The 17,961-nt window shown below is 40.1% G+C and overlaps 1 protein-coding gene across 16 annotated transcripts in view; it reads right to left on the bottom strand.

Moving 5' to 3' along the window:
* Nucleotides 1-2,681: 2,681 nt before the first annotated feature.
* The window catches only part of SEMA6D (semaphorin 6D), a 56,118-nt gene continuing 40,838 nt past the window's right edge, over nt 2,682-17,961 (bottom strand). For 2 of the 16 annotated variants that reach the window (XM_012442340.3, XM_012442341.3), the window contains exons 2-19: nt 17,283-17,445; nt 16,772-16,883; nt 16,155-16,215; nt 15,971-16,033; nt 15,759-15,860; nt 15,443-15,533; nt 14,860-14,979; nt 14,077-14,165; nt 13,120-13,337; nt 12,889-13,020; nt 12,391-12,546; nt 12,130-12,303; nt 11,185-11,325; nt 11,012-11,089; nt 10,505-10,605; nt 10,099-10,155; nt 8,152-8,319; nt 2,682-6,404 (exon numbers count right to left, since the gene is read on the bottom strand). In XM_012442340.3, coding sequence (XP_012297763.1) covers nt 5,116-6,404; nt 8,152-8,319; nt 10,099-10,155; nt 10,505-10,605; nt 11,012-11,089; nt 11,185-11,325; nt 12,130-12,303; nt 12,391-12,546; nt 12,889-13,020; nt 13,120-13,337; nt 14,077-14,165; nt 14,860-14,979; nt 15,443-15,533; nt 15,759-15,860; nt 15,971-16,033; nt 16,155-16,215; nt 16,772-16,883; nt 17,283-17,391 — 3,261 coding nt within the window. In that variant the 5' untranslated portion in view covers nt 17,392-17,445 and the 3' untranslated portion in view covers nt 2,682-5,115. Of the gene's footprint in view, nt 6,405-8,151; nt 8,320-10,098; nt 10,156-10,504; nt 10,606-11,011; nt 11,090-11,184; nt 11,326-12,125; nt 12,304-12,390; nt 12,547-12,888; nt 13,021-13,119; nt 13,338-14,076; nt 14,166-14,859; nt 14,980-15,442; nt 15,534-15,758; nt 15,861-15,970; nt 16,034-16,154; nt 16,216-16,771; nt 16,884-17,282; nt 17,446-17,961 lie in introns of those variants that run through there. The other 14 variants (XM_012442344.3, XM_012442345.2, XM_012442347.3 and 11 more) reach the window with 9 other exon arrangements.

Here is a 17,961-nt window from a genome sequence, read left to right as displayed (position 1 = left end):
GGGTGAAAATATGCTATTTTCCTTTATATATGAATTCTAGTTGATTCACCTTCTGAATGACCAAGACATTACCTCCCCCTCCATCCTTGCACCCTCCAATCCCCCAAGAATTAGAGATTGATTTTATTATTGGCCCATCCCTCTTTGTTTATGATATCACATCTATTTGATAAAGAATGCAACACTGGCAGAGATGTAAGTGTTTTACGTGTGATATATGCAAAAAGTGTAAACATAAAATATATTAATAGATCCAAGGTAATTTGCTTAAAGTGCATTGTTTATAGTATCTTTATTGCTAACCTCACATATATCTTATATCTAACAGGGAGTAGGCTTCATGCATCCATGAACATACTACTAACCGAGAGATCAAACTAGTAATATTTCAGCATAGCATTCATAAAATAAATAATAGACTTGCAGAGTTGACAGAGACAATAGAACTGTCAGAGAAATGGATGTCAAATCATCTCTTTGCCAAAGTCAGGAGAGGTGGAGTGTCCCTTAATCACTAGATGAGTGCTGGAGTCACAACTAGAACTCAGCTCCCTGGACCTGGAGCTAGGGCTGCTTTGGAACCTTTGTTCTTTGCCCTCCTTTGACAAGGAGATGAGGGAGACCAGCTAGGAGAAGAGGAGGAAGTTGATCTCTCTCTGACGGCAGGAAGGTGAGTCCTTCTGGTGCCTGGCCAGCACCTGGGCCATCATGCCACTACCTTGCAGAAGAAGAGATGCCCTTTCTTCTTAGCCTGTATCATTACTCTAAGTGTTCCATCTGACTTCAAAGTTGCCCCTTCCCAGCGTAGCCCAAGTGCTTAGTCGATGGAATTTCTGGAACCAGAGCACAGTACCTTGGCCTGGTGAGTTCATTGTATATGTGCCATTACTCTCTGGTTTTATGTGCTCCCGTTGAAAAAAAACCCAAGTTCTCTTACCCTACTTCTCTCAAATCAGATCTGAGCATTTATCTTGAGGATTCATAGATGTGATTTTAAGGGACTGTAAATGTCCTGGAGAGGAAACGGAAATCCACCTTTCAGTCCATAGCATTCATTAAATGATCAAAACTGACTATGATAGAATAAGGCTTACAACTCCAATAAGGTAGAAAAGAAAGTTGCATTTTTTAAAAAAGAAAACAAAATTGCTGAACTCAGAAAAACTAGTAAATGGGTAGTAGGTATAATAAACACCAATTTCATGGAAATAGGCAATGTAAATGAATAATAATACAATGCTAAAGGAGCCTAGGAAGAGGCTGGTGTGGTGGCTCACGCCTCTAATCCCAGCACTTTGGGAGGCTGAGGTGGGTGGATCACCTGAGGTTAGGAGTTCGAGACCAACCTGCCCAACATGGTGAAACCCCGTCTCTACTAAAAATACAAAAAATTAGCCTGGTATGGTGACAGGTGCCTGTAATTCTAGCTACTCAGGAGGCAGAGGCAGGAGAATCACTTTGACCTGGGAGGCAGAGATTGCAGTGAGCCAAGATTGCGCCATTGCACTCCAGCCTGGGCGACAGAACAAGACAAGGCTGAAGATGCATTTCCCTTTTGTCTTCCTTCAACCATTTGTTCGAAATCTGAATTACAAATTGAATTCTGCAAGTCAGTGAGATGGGAGACACCTTCCATCCTCTTCTCCAGCACTACAGCAGTGTGCAGATTTACACAGACTTCCTTCCAATGATGGAGTAGTTTGGAATGCCAAAGTCAGGCTCTGTGGTTGGTGGCACTGCCTATGGTGTCGGGAGCTGTGAAATGGGGCAAATAGGCCATCACTGGTCTTTCTTTCACAAAAGGATTCCTGCAAATTTTTCCTCATGTCTCTGGGGTATTGCATGCCATGATAGGAGTAAACAAGGACTTCTGATACCACTAAATTGACACTGAAACGCAGCACCCCTAATTAGATGACACCATCAAGGAGAATAAGACTCAAGACAGGAATATGGTCATTCTGCTGTTCAGCAAAGATGCTGTTGAGGGTCCTTGAGAAAACATGACCACACGGGAGCTGCAGATGGGCTTTGGCCAGGAGTAGCAGCTAGAACCAAGAGGGCAGGGATTGCTATAACCACCCCTGTTGTCTTTCTCAGAAGTGGCTTGCCACTGTCAACATCCATGAGAAGCAATGACAGCAGCCACCAACTTATTATGTGCTAAGGAAGAGCCAAGGAATCATGTTGTTACCTTCCGTTTCAATACTTAGGGAAGATAGCTCCTAATTTATTCTATTCAATTAAAACAAGGGAACTGCGAAACTCCATATACCAAATAGCAAATGTTCACAGGAACCCTGTTTGTCAGTTATAATTTTGAACTAAAATTACATGAAAAACTTCATGAAGGAAAACAAATCATGAATTTTAAAAATGTATGTTGATCTAGATCGATCTATGGACAATGTGAACTACTGTTTGCCTAAAGCATTTGACTGTTGATGCAGTACAGTTCATCTGGCTTTCTGAACAGTTTCTCATTTTTTTCAGGGGCTCTGACCTCCAGTATCAGCCTTCCAAGGAGAGAATGGTAGTATAACCATGACTGGAGACCAACTGTTCCAGGTAAGAATATTTTGGCAGATTTTAAAAGCAACTCTTACTGGTGTTGATTGACTTAAAAATATTTTAAAAATATAATATGTTATAAACCTCTTCAATATCAAGAGGCAGGAATATAATGATTTGTATATTTTATTTTGACTTTACATGCGGTGTTAAAAACCCAAAGTACATATTATTTACACATCCACAATACAAGTTTACAAGATATCTATACATGTTAAAGTACTCTATAAAACAGTATAGAGCCACTTCACTTTAGGGTTACTTTTTATGCCGTACCATTAAAAAAGATACAATCTGCGTTTACCTTTGCACAAATGGATAAAGCATTTAAAAATTAAATTAACAGGATAGAGACTAGATTTAATGTTAGAAATTTCAACATAAATACTGATTGAACTCACATTACAAACTACAAGGAAGCACAATGTTACAAAATGTTATCTGGGGTCACACACAGTTACTGTTCCGTTTTACACACGCTGGGATTAATATTGGTAAGGTGAATTCAAACATGTTGTTGGTGGACTGAGTAGTGTTTATCATTGGTTGGTTTAATTTATTAATCTGTAATATTTTAGTTGCAAAGCTGAAGTGTTTCAGAAATTTTAGCTCTAGCGCTTCCAGAGATCACCAGAAATCATGTTCTTTATAAGACAGTGTTCTTTAAAAAAAATAAAAATAAAAAAGAATAACTGTATCAGTATTTCACATTCTGTATAAAAATGATCCGGTCTTCTGCAGCCTGTCCTCCTCCAACAGTACCAATAGGTACCAACAGTATTATCACAAGAAATCAGTCGAACTCATTTGCCTGACTACATCAGGAGCATTCCTCTGCCTTGGTACTTTCTAGATTTGGTTCACTAAACAATCGTGTGGTGTGCAGCATATTACTGAAACAGTCAGCAGGGTTGCACATCATCAACCGTAAGTGGTTTCTGCCAAACTACGTATAAATGACGCTATATAGTTTCCGCAGGTGTCACATTACCCAGGAAACCTCATTTGAGTTCACATTATCACTGTTTCATCCTTAGGAAAGCAGGAGTGGAATGTTTCTCATGGCAAAGAATGTAATGCTGCTCTGAGGGTGGATTATGTAACAATTAATTGTTCTAGATTGTTTCTGTGATTTTTTGAAAAGAGTCTTTTCAGGTGCTGGTTGAAAAACATTTACAACTGGCACTCAGTAAATAATGTGCTATACTGAAAACACTTGACATATTTTAGTACTTCTATCATTCTCATGAATAAGGCACAAAATGCACAGATTCAGGTAAACTCACATGTGGTATTTACAGTATATTGTCATTACCTGCATGACTTGGGAGAAAATTCTCACATAACACAACATGGACAACGTGATTGCACCACTATTAGGTTTTCACAGACTGTTTCTGTTGAGCCAATTACAATTCCTTTCATATGTCTTTTGTCTTCTATTTTTTTTGTTTTGTTTTTTGTTTTTTTACTTGAGGGGTAGGAAGAGTTAAAGGAGGAGAAATTTTACTATGTGGAAAAAAACCAAACACAATCAAAATAAAACCTTATTAGTGTGTCCAAGGTTAAATAGAGTGACTCAGGCTTTGATTCACAGTGGACAGGTAAATTTTACTACTGAATACTGGAAAATAAATCAAGGATACCTCGTAATATCTTGATCTCCTTAAGCTGGCAAGACTGGAATAGAAGTTTTAACAAATAGCAGCACAAAATCACTTGCAACTCTTACATTCTGGCATTGGGTACCACATAGTAAAGTTCATCATTTTGATGGTCAAAGGAGCCTTGATTCTATTCCTCTTTCAAAGCTGAACCCAATGGACTCCTGTGGGAAGTAGTTATTGTCTCTTGTTCAGTCATGCTCTATGTAAACAACTCCATAGCACAAAAAGATGCAATGGGCACCTAAACAAATCCTAGTGGGTACAGAATGAACACACACACACACACACACACACACACTCGCGCGCACATGTGCGCGCAACAAGTTTGTTGGTGGCATGAAAAAAAATGCCACACATGAAAAGAAATGCTACAGCTTGGGTCAAAGATTGAATTTTTAGCAAACTGCCTGGTAATCTACAAGTTCATTTCTTTGAGACATTACCATCTTATTTTGACATTTGTGCAAGAGGCAAGGTGAATGCATACATAGTAAAACGTTCACATTTAATGGGAAGACCACACATAATGGCAGTCTACATTGAACCCATTTTCAAGTATTTGTTCACAGATTCGTCTGAGTACTGTTATCAGCTCTTTATACTGGTAAGGTAGCCCCTGGGAGCTACACATCTCTTTAGCTTCAAACAAAAGAAATGGAATGACCAGCACCTTCCTTTGTTTTCAGGCAAGTACACAGAAGCCTTGCTGCAATAGCTACATGTGGCAAGTTCTGATGTTGCCAAAGTTAGAAAGAGTTTCTTTGGCCACCTGCTTCTCTTAAAATACAAGCGAGTCTCGTTTTAAGGTACCCTTACAACATCATCCTCTCAACAACATGGACGAGATAAAGCCACATGGGAATAGCACACTCGAGGCCTAGTACGTGTATTTGTTCAGTGGTCTGACAGACGGGGTTTGAGGAACAAAGGAAGGCTTTGGTGGCACGTCAGGTTTTAAGGACGGCGTCCTCTTTAGTCCCGTCCTAGGAAGAGTACCATTACTGGTGTAGCTGCTCTGTCTGGAGAGGGAAGGCTGCAGATGAACACTCACTGGTGTTCCCTGAATATAGTCCACCTTTGCCCCAGTGGGGGTGGGCATATATCCTCCACGGTTCATACTAGGCTGTCTGGATAACAAAACACCATTTGGTGAGTTTAAGTTTTTAGGCATAGCAGATATTGAGTGCCTCTGGGAGGAATTTTTGTGATAACCCCTTTGTCTTTCCAGAGAAGTCATTGGGACTCCAGGAGTGGTGGGGACATCCACTCGCTTGGTGGGGCTGTTTCTGGGGAGAGTTGAAGGAGGGGAGTACAGCGATGCCTCCCGGTTGGGAACTTTAGGCGGGACCTCAGACATGGACCCCACGGGGTCCAGCATTAAGTTCTGGTGGGCCATTTGGATGTCTCCCATGATGGCTTTGGGGTTACTATTTGGGTCATTCAGATGCTTCAGGAGATCATTGAGTGTATTTCTGGAATCGACAGAACGCCGGTGATCTCTCTTACTGGATGACTTTGTGAGAGGGTGATCAATGTTTTGAAGCTTCTTTTCGGCTTTGTGAGCATTGGAGTTTGAGAAAGACGTGTTGTAGTCATGCGTAGCATTTGGAAGAACAATGGCACTGGGGATGTGCCCATGACTTAACGGGGAGTGAGGTGGCGGACTAGAGGGAAAGAACTGAGGGGTTTCTTTCCTTGAAGCCCCATGGCCATGGGCCTTTTCTGAGTGGCTTTTCATGGCCTGCAGGGTCTTCTGGTGAAGCACAGGTGTAGACTCAGGAGTGGGAAGAGCAGCCAGTTCTGGAGGTTGCCCTCGATGGTCCATTACCATGGATTTAGTATCTCCATTGGGTGGTAGCTCTTTCCGACTGGACAGCAGGTTACTATACAGTTTAGGAGAATCAATATTCTGTTGGTATTCCTTGACGGGGCTGTCAAAGAGACCATTGAGTTTGGCAAAACTTCCACTGGAGTCTGTGCATGACTGGGCGGATTCTGCATCTTTATGGATCTTTCTGTTTTTCCGAACAAACATGTCTCGATAGCAGTATACTGCCACACCTGCAATGAATGCCCCCAGAACAAAAGCAGCAAAGACACAGGTGATGAGGACATTCATGTGGACCATCTGGTTGGACTCTCCAGACTGGACTTCCCATCGTACACCTGCAATAGACACATGGGACAGTATGAATGAGGTGCTATTTAAACATAATAATAAATAACAAATGGCTTTCAGTGAGCCAACATGGCCTTCACGTGGTCCATATGCTTAGCTTTGGAGGGTCAAGTAGACTCCAAAATTCCTTGTATATTTTGTTTTTAATCAAACTAGGATCCCCAGAGACATACAGGATTGCTGCAAATGCCAGAATAACTCTAATCTCCCACTGATCTGTATTTTTCTGTTCTTTTCCTCCAATCTCTCATAAATGGTTGTTATATGTTAGGAATTTTAAGAGTTTCTATCTTAAAAATAGTTAAAGTGTATATTTTCTAAATAGCTAACTTTAAACTCCTTATATGTTTTGTGTCATAATTTTCTCTTAATTTATAAGTCAGAATTTAAGGGTACTGCTAAGATATAGGAAAATAATAATTAGCATAAACATATATTATGCTAAAGTAATTATTCCAATACAATTATACTAACTTAAAAAAAGAACACATAATTTGTTCACAAACCAAAAATATCTGCTTGATCACAGTTAGCTATAAATAGAGACTTTCATGTTTGCTTGGATTTGTTTTTTCATTCCATCTTGGGGTGAAGCACTCTTGAATGACTGACTATGTCAGAAATCCAGACAGTCTAAGGAAACATACTGTGTATTAGTTAAGTAAATTGTCAAATTATCTGAACATATTTGAAAATATTTAAATTACACCTAGAAAAAGAAGAGCAAATTAGTTTATAATTATTGAAATTAACCTTTTAATGCAACCACAGACATCTAACAATTAATCAAAAAAATGTTAGTTTAAGAGGTATTCAAGTCTGTTACATGCTATAAACACAGCTATCCCAGAGTAAGGTAAATCAGAGTGATTCTCAAGATTCCGTTGCTTTAAGTTAGTACTAAGGCCTTTGAACATTAGTTGTTTTTAATTAATGTTCAGGGTTATGGAATTCGGTGGCACTGTGAAAGAGCAAGAAAGAAAAGTAGAAAAAAATGGCGCTACTAAAGAAATCAAAGCAGAAAGAAGAATGATTATAAAATTGTTTACAACAAAAACACATAAAACGAAAATCAACTGATATAAATCATAAATGACAATGCACTGCCTTAAAAACTGATTGGAAACCTGATACCATCGTTTAGTAAGCACTAAAGAATAGATTTTTTTGCCTAGAGTAATATATCTAATAAGCTAACTCAACAGGCAGCTATTTTATAACTGCTCTTATTAAGGGCTGAAAATGATAGTTATGGACAAGCACTCTGCTATGTTTTATTGCTTGCGGCATTCAAGCAACTTAGCATCTCACATATCCTTTTCAGATTGCATTTTGAACTGAAGCTAAACAAGAGACTGACAAAGGTTCCTAGACAAAATATCTGCTATCAGGATTAATTAATGAGTTTTGTTTTTTGATGTTGCTGCGGTGACCCTTGAAATTCCCTGAAATCCAGCAGGCTCTCTGCTTCTTCAGACAGAAATCAACACAGATTAGATTGTCGGAGTGGCTGTTTCACCAGCCCTTTCTCCAACAGCTTTCTACCTCTTTTATCTTTTAAGGAATGCACTCAGATATAACCACAGAAAGCCGGAGAGACTGTGGCCAGGGGCGGTGGAGGTACAACCGCAGAAGCTCCAGTGAGGCTCACCTCTGGAGAACCACATACTCCACAGTGATATTAAGGATCAGGTTTCCATGCAGTTAGAGATGAGGTCCCTGCTGAGGCCTTACCCTTTGGGATACCCGATAAAGGATCAGTAAAATCAGAAGTGTTTGGATCATCTTGAACTACAAATTTCCGAGAGCTTGTCAGTTTAGGTCTCCAGGTATCAATCACTTTAGGTGTGATTTCTGGGATACTTGCCATTGTGGTAACAGAAGATGAAGATACCTCCATGTCTGTGGTGGCAAACAGATTTTTATTAACATGGACAGTGTCAAGATTTTTTTGATTGGTCTGTTGCATTTTTAAATAAAGTTTAAGTAAATTTTATGAGAAAGTATATTCTAGGATTTTGTAAAAACACACCTGAGGAAGCTACATCAAATTCCTTTCTTTTAAGGGAGGAATGGAAACTAAAAATTAACAAACAGTAACAACATAGTAAGCAGATTTCAAAATTAAAGATACTCAAAAGCCTTTTAGGAAAGCCCCTGTGGTTACTAATGACACTCATGAAAAAGATAATACAATTCCCAGGGCAGATTAGTTGCTGTTTCCTCATTTTCTTGTGAGACATCTTTTCATTTCTTTTTGTGTATTTTAAAAAGCACTTTCGGCCGGGCGCAGTGGCTCACAACTGTAATCCCAGCACTTTGGGAGGCTGAGGTGGGCAGACCATGAGGTCAGGAGTTCAAGACCAGCCTGGCCAGCACAGTGAAACATGTCTCTACTAAAAATACAAAAATTAGCTGGGTGTGGTGGCACACACCTGTAATCCTAGCTACTCAGGAGGCTGAGGTAGGAGAATTGCTTTAACCCGGGGAAGTGGAGGTTGCAGTGAACTGAGATCGCGTGCCACTGTACTCCAGCCTGGGCAACAGAGCGAGACTCCATCTCAGGAAAAAAATAAAAAGCACTTTCACAGATGGTTAGAAAATGTGTAGTCTTCGTTAAGGAAGAAGCTATGATGGGACTTGGTTGGAAAATATCTGGTTAAATCTGTGAAAAGACTTGATTTTGGATGTGATAAACCAGCTCTGCCTAAGAGGTTATTACCAGGTGCCTCCCATTATCCACTACACTGAGGCTCTGCCGTCCCCAGTAAAACACTGAAGCAGGGACTTTGCCTGTGCTCTCAAAAACCGCTGGGGAGTTCCTTCCAAAAAGAGTTAGAGGCTGCTAATGCAAAGGTACTGGCATTTACTAACTGAATGAGGATATTCTGATATATAAGATCTGCCATCTTTTTCTCCCCCTGAGGAAAGGAATTGCTGGTGAGTTTTAGAAGCAGCAATAGGACCGGGAGTAACTTAACCTTTTAGCATGTCTATTACTGATTTCCTCCAAATAAATTTTCCCTCAAAATGTAAGCTTACGCTTTTAGGCTAAAACCTCAGAGACTGCAATTCTGACTGGTGCAACAGTTCCAGATGAAGGCTCCAAAACAGGTACAGAGAGGCTTGGAGAGCCCACTGAACATCTTAATACATCAAAAATTAGCTCAACTCCACTGAAGTCTTTTTCACACCACTGAGACCAAACATTCAAAGATTCCCAGGATTAGCGCAAACCATTCAAAGATCTCTAACTTATAAATACACATTTATGGGAAATGTGTATTTGTTTACTAGGTCATAGGAAAGGTGAGGAGAGATGGGGAAAATAATGAAATTCTGCCATCCATTAAATACGGATGGCCAGAGGGAACATTCACAATGCAAAGATGTGAGAGAGAAGAAAGCTTGGGTGGGCGTGCGTGCAGCTGGAATGCAGTCTATGTTAGCCCATTTGAATTTTCTTTAAGGATGTGCCTTGGTCAATGATGAAGTGTTAACATGCTCTACAGGGTGAAGTGCTAAGTAAGAAAAGTCTTTTGGTACCATCAGAGGGATTATGAGTCAAAGCGGAAAAATGAAGGGCTGCCAAACTGCGCAAAAGGAGGGGAGAAGGGGCTGAAAATGCTGAACTGAAGGAAAGAAAAGGTAGTTAATTCAAAAAAATTAAAAAAAACTAACCAGATGTTGGACCGCCAAATATTTTGTAATCTGGTGTAGTTGAAGTAGGCAAAATTTCTAAAAGAATTAAAGGAACAAGTAATCAGTGAAAAGTAACCAAAAGAAAGCAAAAATTTATGAATTCCAATTAACTAAAAAAGTCAAAAATAAAAGAGACTACAAATTAAAAAGATTAACCTACTGGTTAGACTACCTCTCTCTAGATTTCCTACAAAATTGTAAATCGTGAAGGAAAAAAACGTAAGCCTGTTTTCTAATGTCACCCCGTGACCAAACAGCTCAGCTTTTGCGAAGTTTAAGTTAAATGCTAGGTGGTATGTGTCCTGAGTCATTAAAAAGACTGATTGTCCACGTGCAAATGTGGTCCAAAAGAAGGTCCAGGTGGGAATGGAAGACTCTGTCTTACCGTGGCAGTCCCCTAGATGAGCTGTGTTGCCAAATTCTGTGTCTTGCTCATATCCTCCAGCACTGTGGTTATGGAAAGCAAAGAAGTCTTCGGTTAACAGCCTTCATAGGAACACAAGTGACAACCAGAGCAGAACCAAGAACACAGACTGATTAGTAAGAATGGGCAGAGAGAAAATATATATATATATATACATTTCAACATAACTTGCTAAAATGACTATTTCTGTTAAAAACTGGTAAACTAGAATGTTTAAGAGAACAGAAGAGAATTGGTGTTTTCTCTCCATCCATTTATTTTAAGTATTACTAGGTCTACCATTTCCCTTAAGTATTATTTGTTTCCTCCTCACATCTCCAGGTTTTCTTTTTCCTATTTCCCCCACAACAACAACAAAAGAAGAAGAAGAAAAGAAAAGTAGTGTAATTGGAAGTTTTCTACAATTTCTAGCTTTAGAGAATTTGGAGAGGATGGCTCATCCTAGTTCACGTGACAAAGTATACTTACAGCATCCCTGGGGTCACTCTACCGCAGGATCCCTGACTTAACCAGCCACAATACGGGTCACGAGATGCAATACAAGACCTGTATGAAGCCAAAGAGAATGTAGCTTGGATTTTCTCATCATCAAAGGTTTCGATGCTGCAAGACCCAGGGTAAGTAAAGAAACACGAGCTTACTTTTTACATGATCCGTAACGCTCACAGCGACTGAGGGGGATGCGGATAACGCAGCTAGAGAATGCCACATATATAGCGTGGTGATCTTTATCCAACTGCAATGAGATGACCTTTTTGTCTTCCTCATTCTCAGCATTGCACCTATTTTGTGGGAAACATTTTGAAGCCATATGTTTAGTCAAGTGTGGTTTGATTTAGCAATTATTAAGAGCTGGGAAACTTTAAGGAATATTCTTGGTTACAAACAAGGAAAGTACATAGTTTGGGAAATAATTATGTAATTCATCTTCTATTTCTCTGCATGGCTGGTTAAATTTCAGGCTGGACAAAGGGTTTTTAAAGATTGCTTTCCTGTTATGATGATAGAAGTGAATTGGATTTGTGAAGGCCACATTTGACTATAGAAATAAAAACGATAGTGTTTTAATGCATTTAAATTTTCCTGTGTTAGATGATTCTAGATCTCTCCTTAGTCCCCTTTGCTCCATTTCTCTAATGTATTTCTTGTCTTCTTTTTTCATGGTCTAAATAAACATTCTCCTACATATTAGTGATAGGAAGGAAACGCTTAACTAGTATTACATTCTGCATATGTATGTGCATGTATATTTGTGTGTGTGTGGTGTGCAAGCTTACAACTGTCTGCTGCATGTAGCATCTTGAAATATATTTGCAAGGTAAGAGAGGTGCTGCTAATACGTTCTCATATTTACAGGTGAAAAACAAGGGCTGAATTATTTTTAAACTCATCAGCTGTTCACTCTCCTTACCCTAGTGGGCTTGGGATAAAAACAAACCCAGGATTTATTTCAATGCGAAAAAAACGCAAAACACTAATATGCCAAGCCACTGCTAATTGAGAGGGCCAAAAGGAAATGACTAGATGAAATACATGTTGGAAATTTTTTAACAGTGCTGAAGCGGGTTCTTGTAAGATACACCTACTTTGCATGGTTGTAGGCTTCAATCTCTTCCAGTAATACGCTGTCGTTCAAAGAGAAAGGACTGGTCTTCGCCAGAACTTTAAGTACCACGCCAGCTTCAGAGCCAACAAAGATGACTGTGTAGTTCTGGTAGGGCCCGGCAGAATGGTCCACCGCGATGGCTGTCAGTCTGTACCTAACAGAGGAGATGGCACAAATCAGAAGGGGAGGCCAAGGGGCAGCGAAAACGTTGGAGGAAGGAGTGTTTCCCACACCATCTCACCTGACCCGAGTCTTTGTGAACCAGGGCTCATCGGCAATGGGTGGAACGGCAGAGTCCATTAGGGGATGAGATTTGATGAATGACAGGGTTTCATCCGGGAAATCGATGGAGGTTTTATAAGCTTCGGCAAGGCCGTGTTTTGCACAACAGCCAGGCCTGGAAGGAAAACAGCATTCTTTTATGCTCTCGGCCACCCCTGCCACACCATGTACTGTATCTAAGGAATAAGTGTACATTCTAAGAGAAGAGGTCAAGGGAGGAAGGAGGTGAGTGAAACTAAAGGAGCAATGCTATGTCCCTGAATTCAATGGGCTGTACATTCACACTCATGAGCTTGCAGGTCACAAGGCTATGTCTACTGGTTCTGTCTGAGATGCTGCAGAGGGAGGGACCCTTTCCTGGTGTGGGAGGTTGGCCCAGCTGCTCCCTGAGGAGGGATGCTTCCAATGACTGGAGGGTTTTGTTCAAGACAAAACACTTTTCGACTTTTTTGTTTACCTTGGCTTTGGGACTTTGTCTTCGGGAACTGCTGTCCACACAGAATCTGGAGTTTTCTGTTCCTTAAACCGGCCTTTGAATACTTTTTCAATGTCATCCATGCTAAATGCACAGACAGCAGAACCAGGGATGCTGAAAAAGGAGAAAACCATCAGGCTGGTGACATGGGCCTGTCTTGGTTCTGACAGGCATGTACAGAACATGTTTGCAGTGCCGGGGTTCTGCTCTTACCTATTGAGCTGTGTGGTAAACACCCCGACCACAGTGGGGATGCCATTGATTTGTATTATGTCTGTAATAGACTGCAGAACATCAAAGTAGAAAAATGAATCTCCAGGGACAGAACAGTTCAGTCGAGCTTTCAGAAATGAAGTCCAGTGTTTCTCCAGGACCCGCTGGGATCCACCCATGTCATTTTTGCATATGCGGGCCACACGGGAATATACAGCCTGCCCAAAGGACAGAAGCAAAGCGATGGGGTTATGAGCACGGAAAGGAATGGAAACAAAATGATACTATTTAAGGGAGGAACAAAAAATGCGAAAGATGTATCTGGTTCACTAGAATCCAGCAGTCTTCTCTCTAGGGGTCTATACAGTAAGAGGGTAAACTAGATTCACCTGTGAGAAAAAAAAAGCCATTTTCCTGTTTTGCCAAACATGCTCCTCAAGAAGTGAGCTGTCTGTCTGCCTTGCTGAATGAAAACCATTCCTGCACTTTGTCTCCAACTTTGCCTCCTGTATTGTTAATGAAATGTTTCATCTTTCAACTTGGCATAGAAGGGGTTGCAATACTTTAAAATCACATGGGCTTTCACTGAAACACTAAAAATTGAATGGGGTCCCTACTTTCTATCCTGCCTTTTGACACTGAGAAAGAATAGACTATCAGTGGATTTCTAAAGAGTAAAAAAAAGCATCCATAGCTCAAGGGTACCTGTAGAACACACTCTGTGGCTGCTGGAAAGAAAAGAAATCTTCTCAAAACTCAAGGCTGCTGTTCCCACTCAGGCTATTGTTCAGATGTTTTCCAGCAATTATTCTCATGATAAGCAACCCACCTCTCTGCATTGGCCCTGTGTGCATTAAATTGACAGCTGGAAAACATGTCAAGGGAGCGTCCTTAACTCTACCACAGTGGTCTCAATTTCATGCAGCACAAGTTCACAATTCAAATGCATATACTTGCCTTGCCTAAATTATTATGTTCGACAGCAATTTCTCGAAAGAAGAAATAGACATAGTTTCCGTATTCTATGGCATGAAGAAAGTGTGGTTCTGAAAGAAAAATTAAAAACAACTGGTTCCTACAGGATAATTCAATTAGCATAAGACCCTGACTGCAAGGCATGACTGACAGATGTTGCACAGTTACATTCAAGCCAACAAGAACTCCAATCTGCCAATGATTTTGAGGAGTCCCAATGTGGGTGTGTTCAAGCTTCAGGGAACCTGTCGTCTCTAAAGTCAGCTAATGGACTGTAAAAAGGCCTACAGGGAAATGAACTACAGCAAAGGTCTTTGTTTCAACAGACTTATTCATTAACCTATTTAACTAGGGAAGAAAACCTCTTACATTGAAAATAAAAAATCTTGATTTCTAGACTCTGAAGAACAAAATGGCTCTCACATGGACTAATCGATTCTCAGTTAACTTTCCAAGACGGGTAGGGTGGCAAGTAGGACTATGTGGATTTAGAAAGTTAGACAAATTGGCACACACAGAGATGAGATCTCTCTTTTTTTTTTTGAGGTCACCTGAGATAAACATCTGGATGAACTTACTCTCCTGACGTGGCTACTAGTCTCCTCATTCCCTGTCAACGCTCCCATTCACAATCAAAGCAGTATGTACTTGTTCTAAATAAACAATATAAAGTCATGCACTGAACCTCTTGATGGCTGTGGCTGCTGTCCCCACTTGGACCATCCACTATCCTGGTGACCCCACGACACTGCTCTTCAAAGGTACCTTTTATCCATTTGGAATCATATTTTATTGTGCGAAGGGCAGATCCATCACCCATGCTTCGATAAATAACGGCATCACTGGCCAAGAAGTCAGCCACTGTGGCAGAATACAGCTTCCCATCTGAAACCAAAGTTATAATTTTGGTAAGATAACCGTAATTATCCTGCAGTGTGTTAGCTTCAGAAGCGTGTTATGCCCTTTGGAGTGCTCTCACTGGTATTACCATTACCTATACAAATAGGGCTACACCTGATGCTCACCATCAATGCGTGACAGGTCAGCCGTGGTATTATCTAATTTTACAGATGAGGGATCCAGGCATCAAAAAGTTAAGCAACTTATCTGGGGTCACTGGCCTAGTTAACAACAGGGTGTCATAATACTTACAATGTGCACTGAAATATCCTTCCTTAATTTATTTTCTTCTTTTTTTTTCTTTTGGAAATTTGTGCATAGATTTTAGCCTTTCAAACACCTAGATCAGGGTGGCTATCCAAGTTTTTAGCTTTTACTCATCCATTAAATTCCTTTTTCACCTTCAATGTCATTAATCATTTATATTCATTACACTAAAGGATCTTACCAGCAAAGAGGGCAACATTGGTTTGTCTGGCATCAAATGGGCATCTTGCCAGGCCACTAATTTCTTCCCCATCATATTCTAAGGTACTCAACTACAAAAGAAAAATAAATAGCCAGTGTCATAGCTATTCAATGTATCTGTTTCAAGGCAGTACTGTTTTATTTGTATTAAAATTCCATTTGAAGCATTCTGTCTTCTTTCATAGCACTAGAGATAAAACGAATTACTGGAAAGCGGAAAGGTTTCAACTCTAACAGCATGACAGTGAAGGGAGAAAAGTTGATCAAAAGAAGCACATCACATAAAATATACTTACCCTATAGTATCTACACATGGGATTGAAGGCATTGGTACCACAAACAAAAACCATCTCATCATTTCTTGGAACAAATACTTTGATAAAGTTGTGGCATTCATCCTAAAGAAAGTAGTAGTTAACATTAATATCAGACATTCAAGCATGCTGGCACTGTGGTATCAAGCCCACAGGAAGACTACATCTAGCAGACATTTGTCTGTTTAACTCACTTTATGCTTGCCTTTCATAGCACAGTTTTCTCGATCCTGTTGTCTTGATCGCCATGTCAGTTTCTGTATTAATCAAGCAAAACCAAAGTTCAGGTTTTAATTGGGAACATTTTGGGGGAGGGAGTGGAAAGATTAATCAGGTTCAGAGGGAATGCCAATAAATTTGCCAACTACCATTGCTCACCTTGCTTGGTGTTACTTCTGTTTTGGGCATTTCATTTAAGTTTACTGTATAAACTTGATCCCTGTTGGAAATAAGGAAATAAAACATACCACGTGAATACATAAAAATGTTAAGCTGCTTCTTATTTTATTTTGACAGATCTGCCTTTATTATGTTTTAGAGATCATCTGGATTTTCTCTGTCTCAAACAAAGTCAACAAAGAGCACTTTTTCATTAGTGAGATGCTTTTATATATCACTGTAGTCACAGAGCAAAGAAAGCTTCTCTCCAGGCATGGGTCAAACTGCTACTTGGTATTAGCATAGACATATTTCTAATATTTGCCTGAATAATTCTAAGTTAAAAATGAATAAAGAAAGGTTTTTTTCCCCTGCTGCTTTAGGAAAAAAGAATGGTGTATGATTTCTTGATGGCAGTAATAAAATAGCACTGCTGAAGGCTTGAGCTCTGTATTTTGTTCCTGGTACACAACACTGACTCTTCTCGGTGAATATTTCTGGCTACTTGCAATTTTTGATCACAATCACATATTAGTTTTTCATGAACTAGACACATTAATGCAAGCACCACAAGAGAAAAGAATTTTAATCTAATAAACCAACGAGAGGAAAATTACCTGCCAGCAATATAAAGTGTGTCTCGAATTTTCAACATCAGCTGAAAGTCCAGCCTGTGCTGCGATTCATTGCCTGAAGGGCGTCCTCTAAAAACCGGATATTGCCTTGAATCTGCAAGTAAAAATGGGCTAAACCATCATTCAGGATTATGGAGCTGAGGGATCAATAAACAGCATTGATTAGCTGTATATACTTGTTGTAGAAAGGTTTTAACTAAATTCCTCTCTTCAGGTCTTGAATATAAATGAATAAAAGACAGTGAATGTCAGCAAATGGTCTTTCTTTTAACTCAAAATATATAACCTATGCATGGGTTGCTGTAGAAAAGCACCCAACAAAACTGCCTCATTTTCTCCAAACACTAGGAAATGATTACTGATAAACTCAGGTGCAAATTCTTGTTTAAGACATAAAAAATCTCTGCCTCTTTCTGAAAACGAACATGCTTAGAAAATGAAAAACAGAAAAGCTTCCTTCTCTGGAGAAAAGACTGTTCTTGAGATGACTTACAGTGATAGTCGACAGTATTAAGAGGTTCATCATCTTCAGGAAAGCTGATTGCCCTCAACTGGGAAACCATCAGCAGCAGTATGTAGGCACAAAGCAGGAAGACCCTCATGGTGGGCCAAGGTGAAGTCAGGGTGGCCCCTGCTCAGAAATGCCACTGAGCTACCTGGAAAACAGAAGCAGTTTGGAAAGATCTCTATGCTGAAATGAAATGGTTTTCTTGTTTGCAATCAGCTTAGTTTTCACCATCGGCTCCCTCCAAAGCCCCTCTCCCACCAGGAATGCTGGCAGTGGTAGATCAGGTATCGCCAAAAACACAGGCAAAAGATGGCAGCATGCCAGGCCTGATTAAAGCATTTGGTTGAGCATATTGAAGTTTTCAGCAAATTCACAAGAATTTTGGAGGTAACTGCATGTCATCACAGCAGAGTCACCAGAACCATGAAGAGAAATGCTAGCTGCTGACTTGGCAAGAAGATGGGCAAAATTGGAATCAGAATTTTAATTAAATTCCAATCCGCTTCCCTTCCCTCAGTCCTGAAATATATCCAATACAACTTGTCTCTGCCCCCCATAAAATGCTCAAGATGCCTCAAAAATAGCCAGAGGGCTGATCCTGCCATCATCTCTCCTCAGCTCTTTGCTTATGGTGTTGTGAAATTCCCAGCATTACCCAAGCCTT

Source organism: Aotus nancymaae, unplaced genomic scaffold (assembly GCF_030222135.1).
Source record: "Aotus nancymaae isolate 86718 unplaced genomic scaffold, 86718_ANA_hifiasm-v0.15.2.pri h1tg000062l, whole genome shotgun sequence".
Classification (NCBI taxonomy): Eukaryota; Metazoa; Chordata; class Mammalia; order Primates; family Aotidae; genus Aotus; species Aotus nancymaae.
Note: the sequence above shows the minus strand (reverse complement) of the source record. Positions and strands in the feature narration are given on the sequence as shown.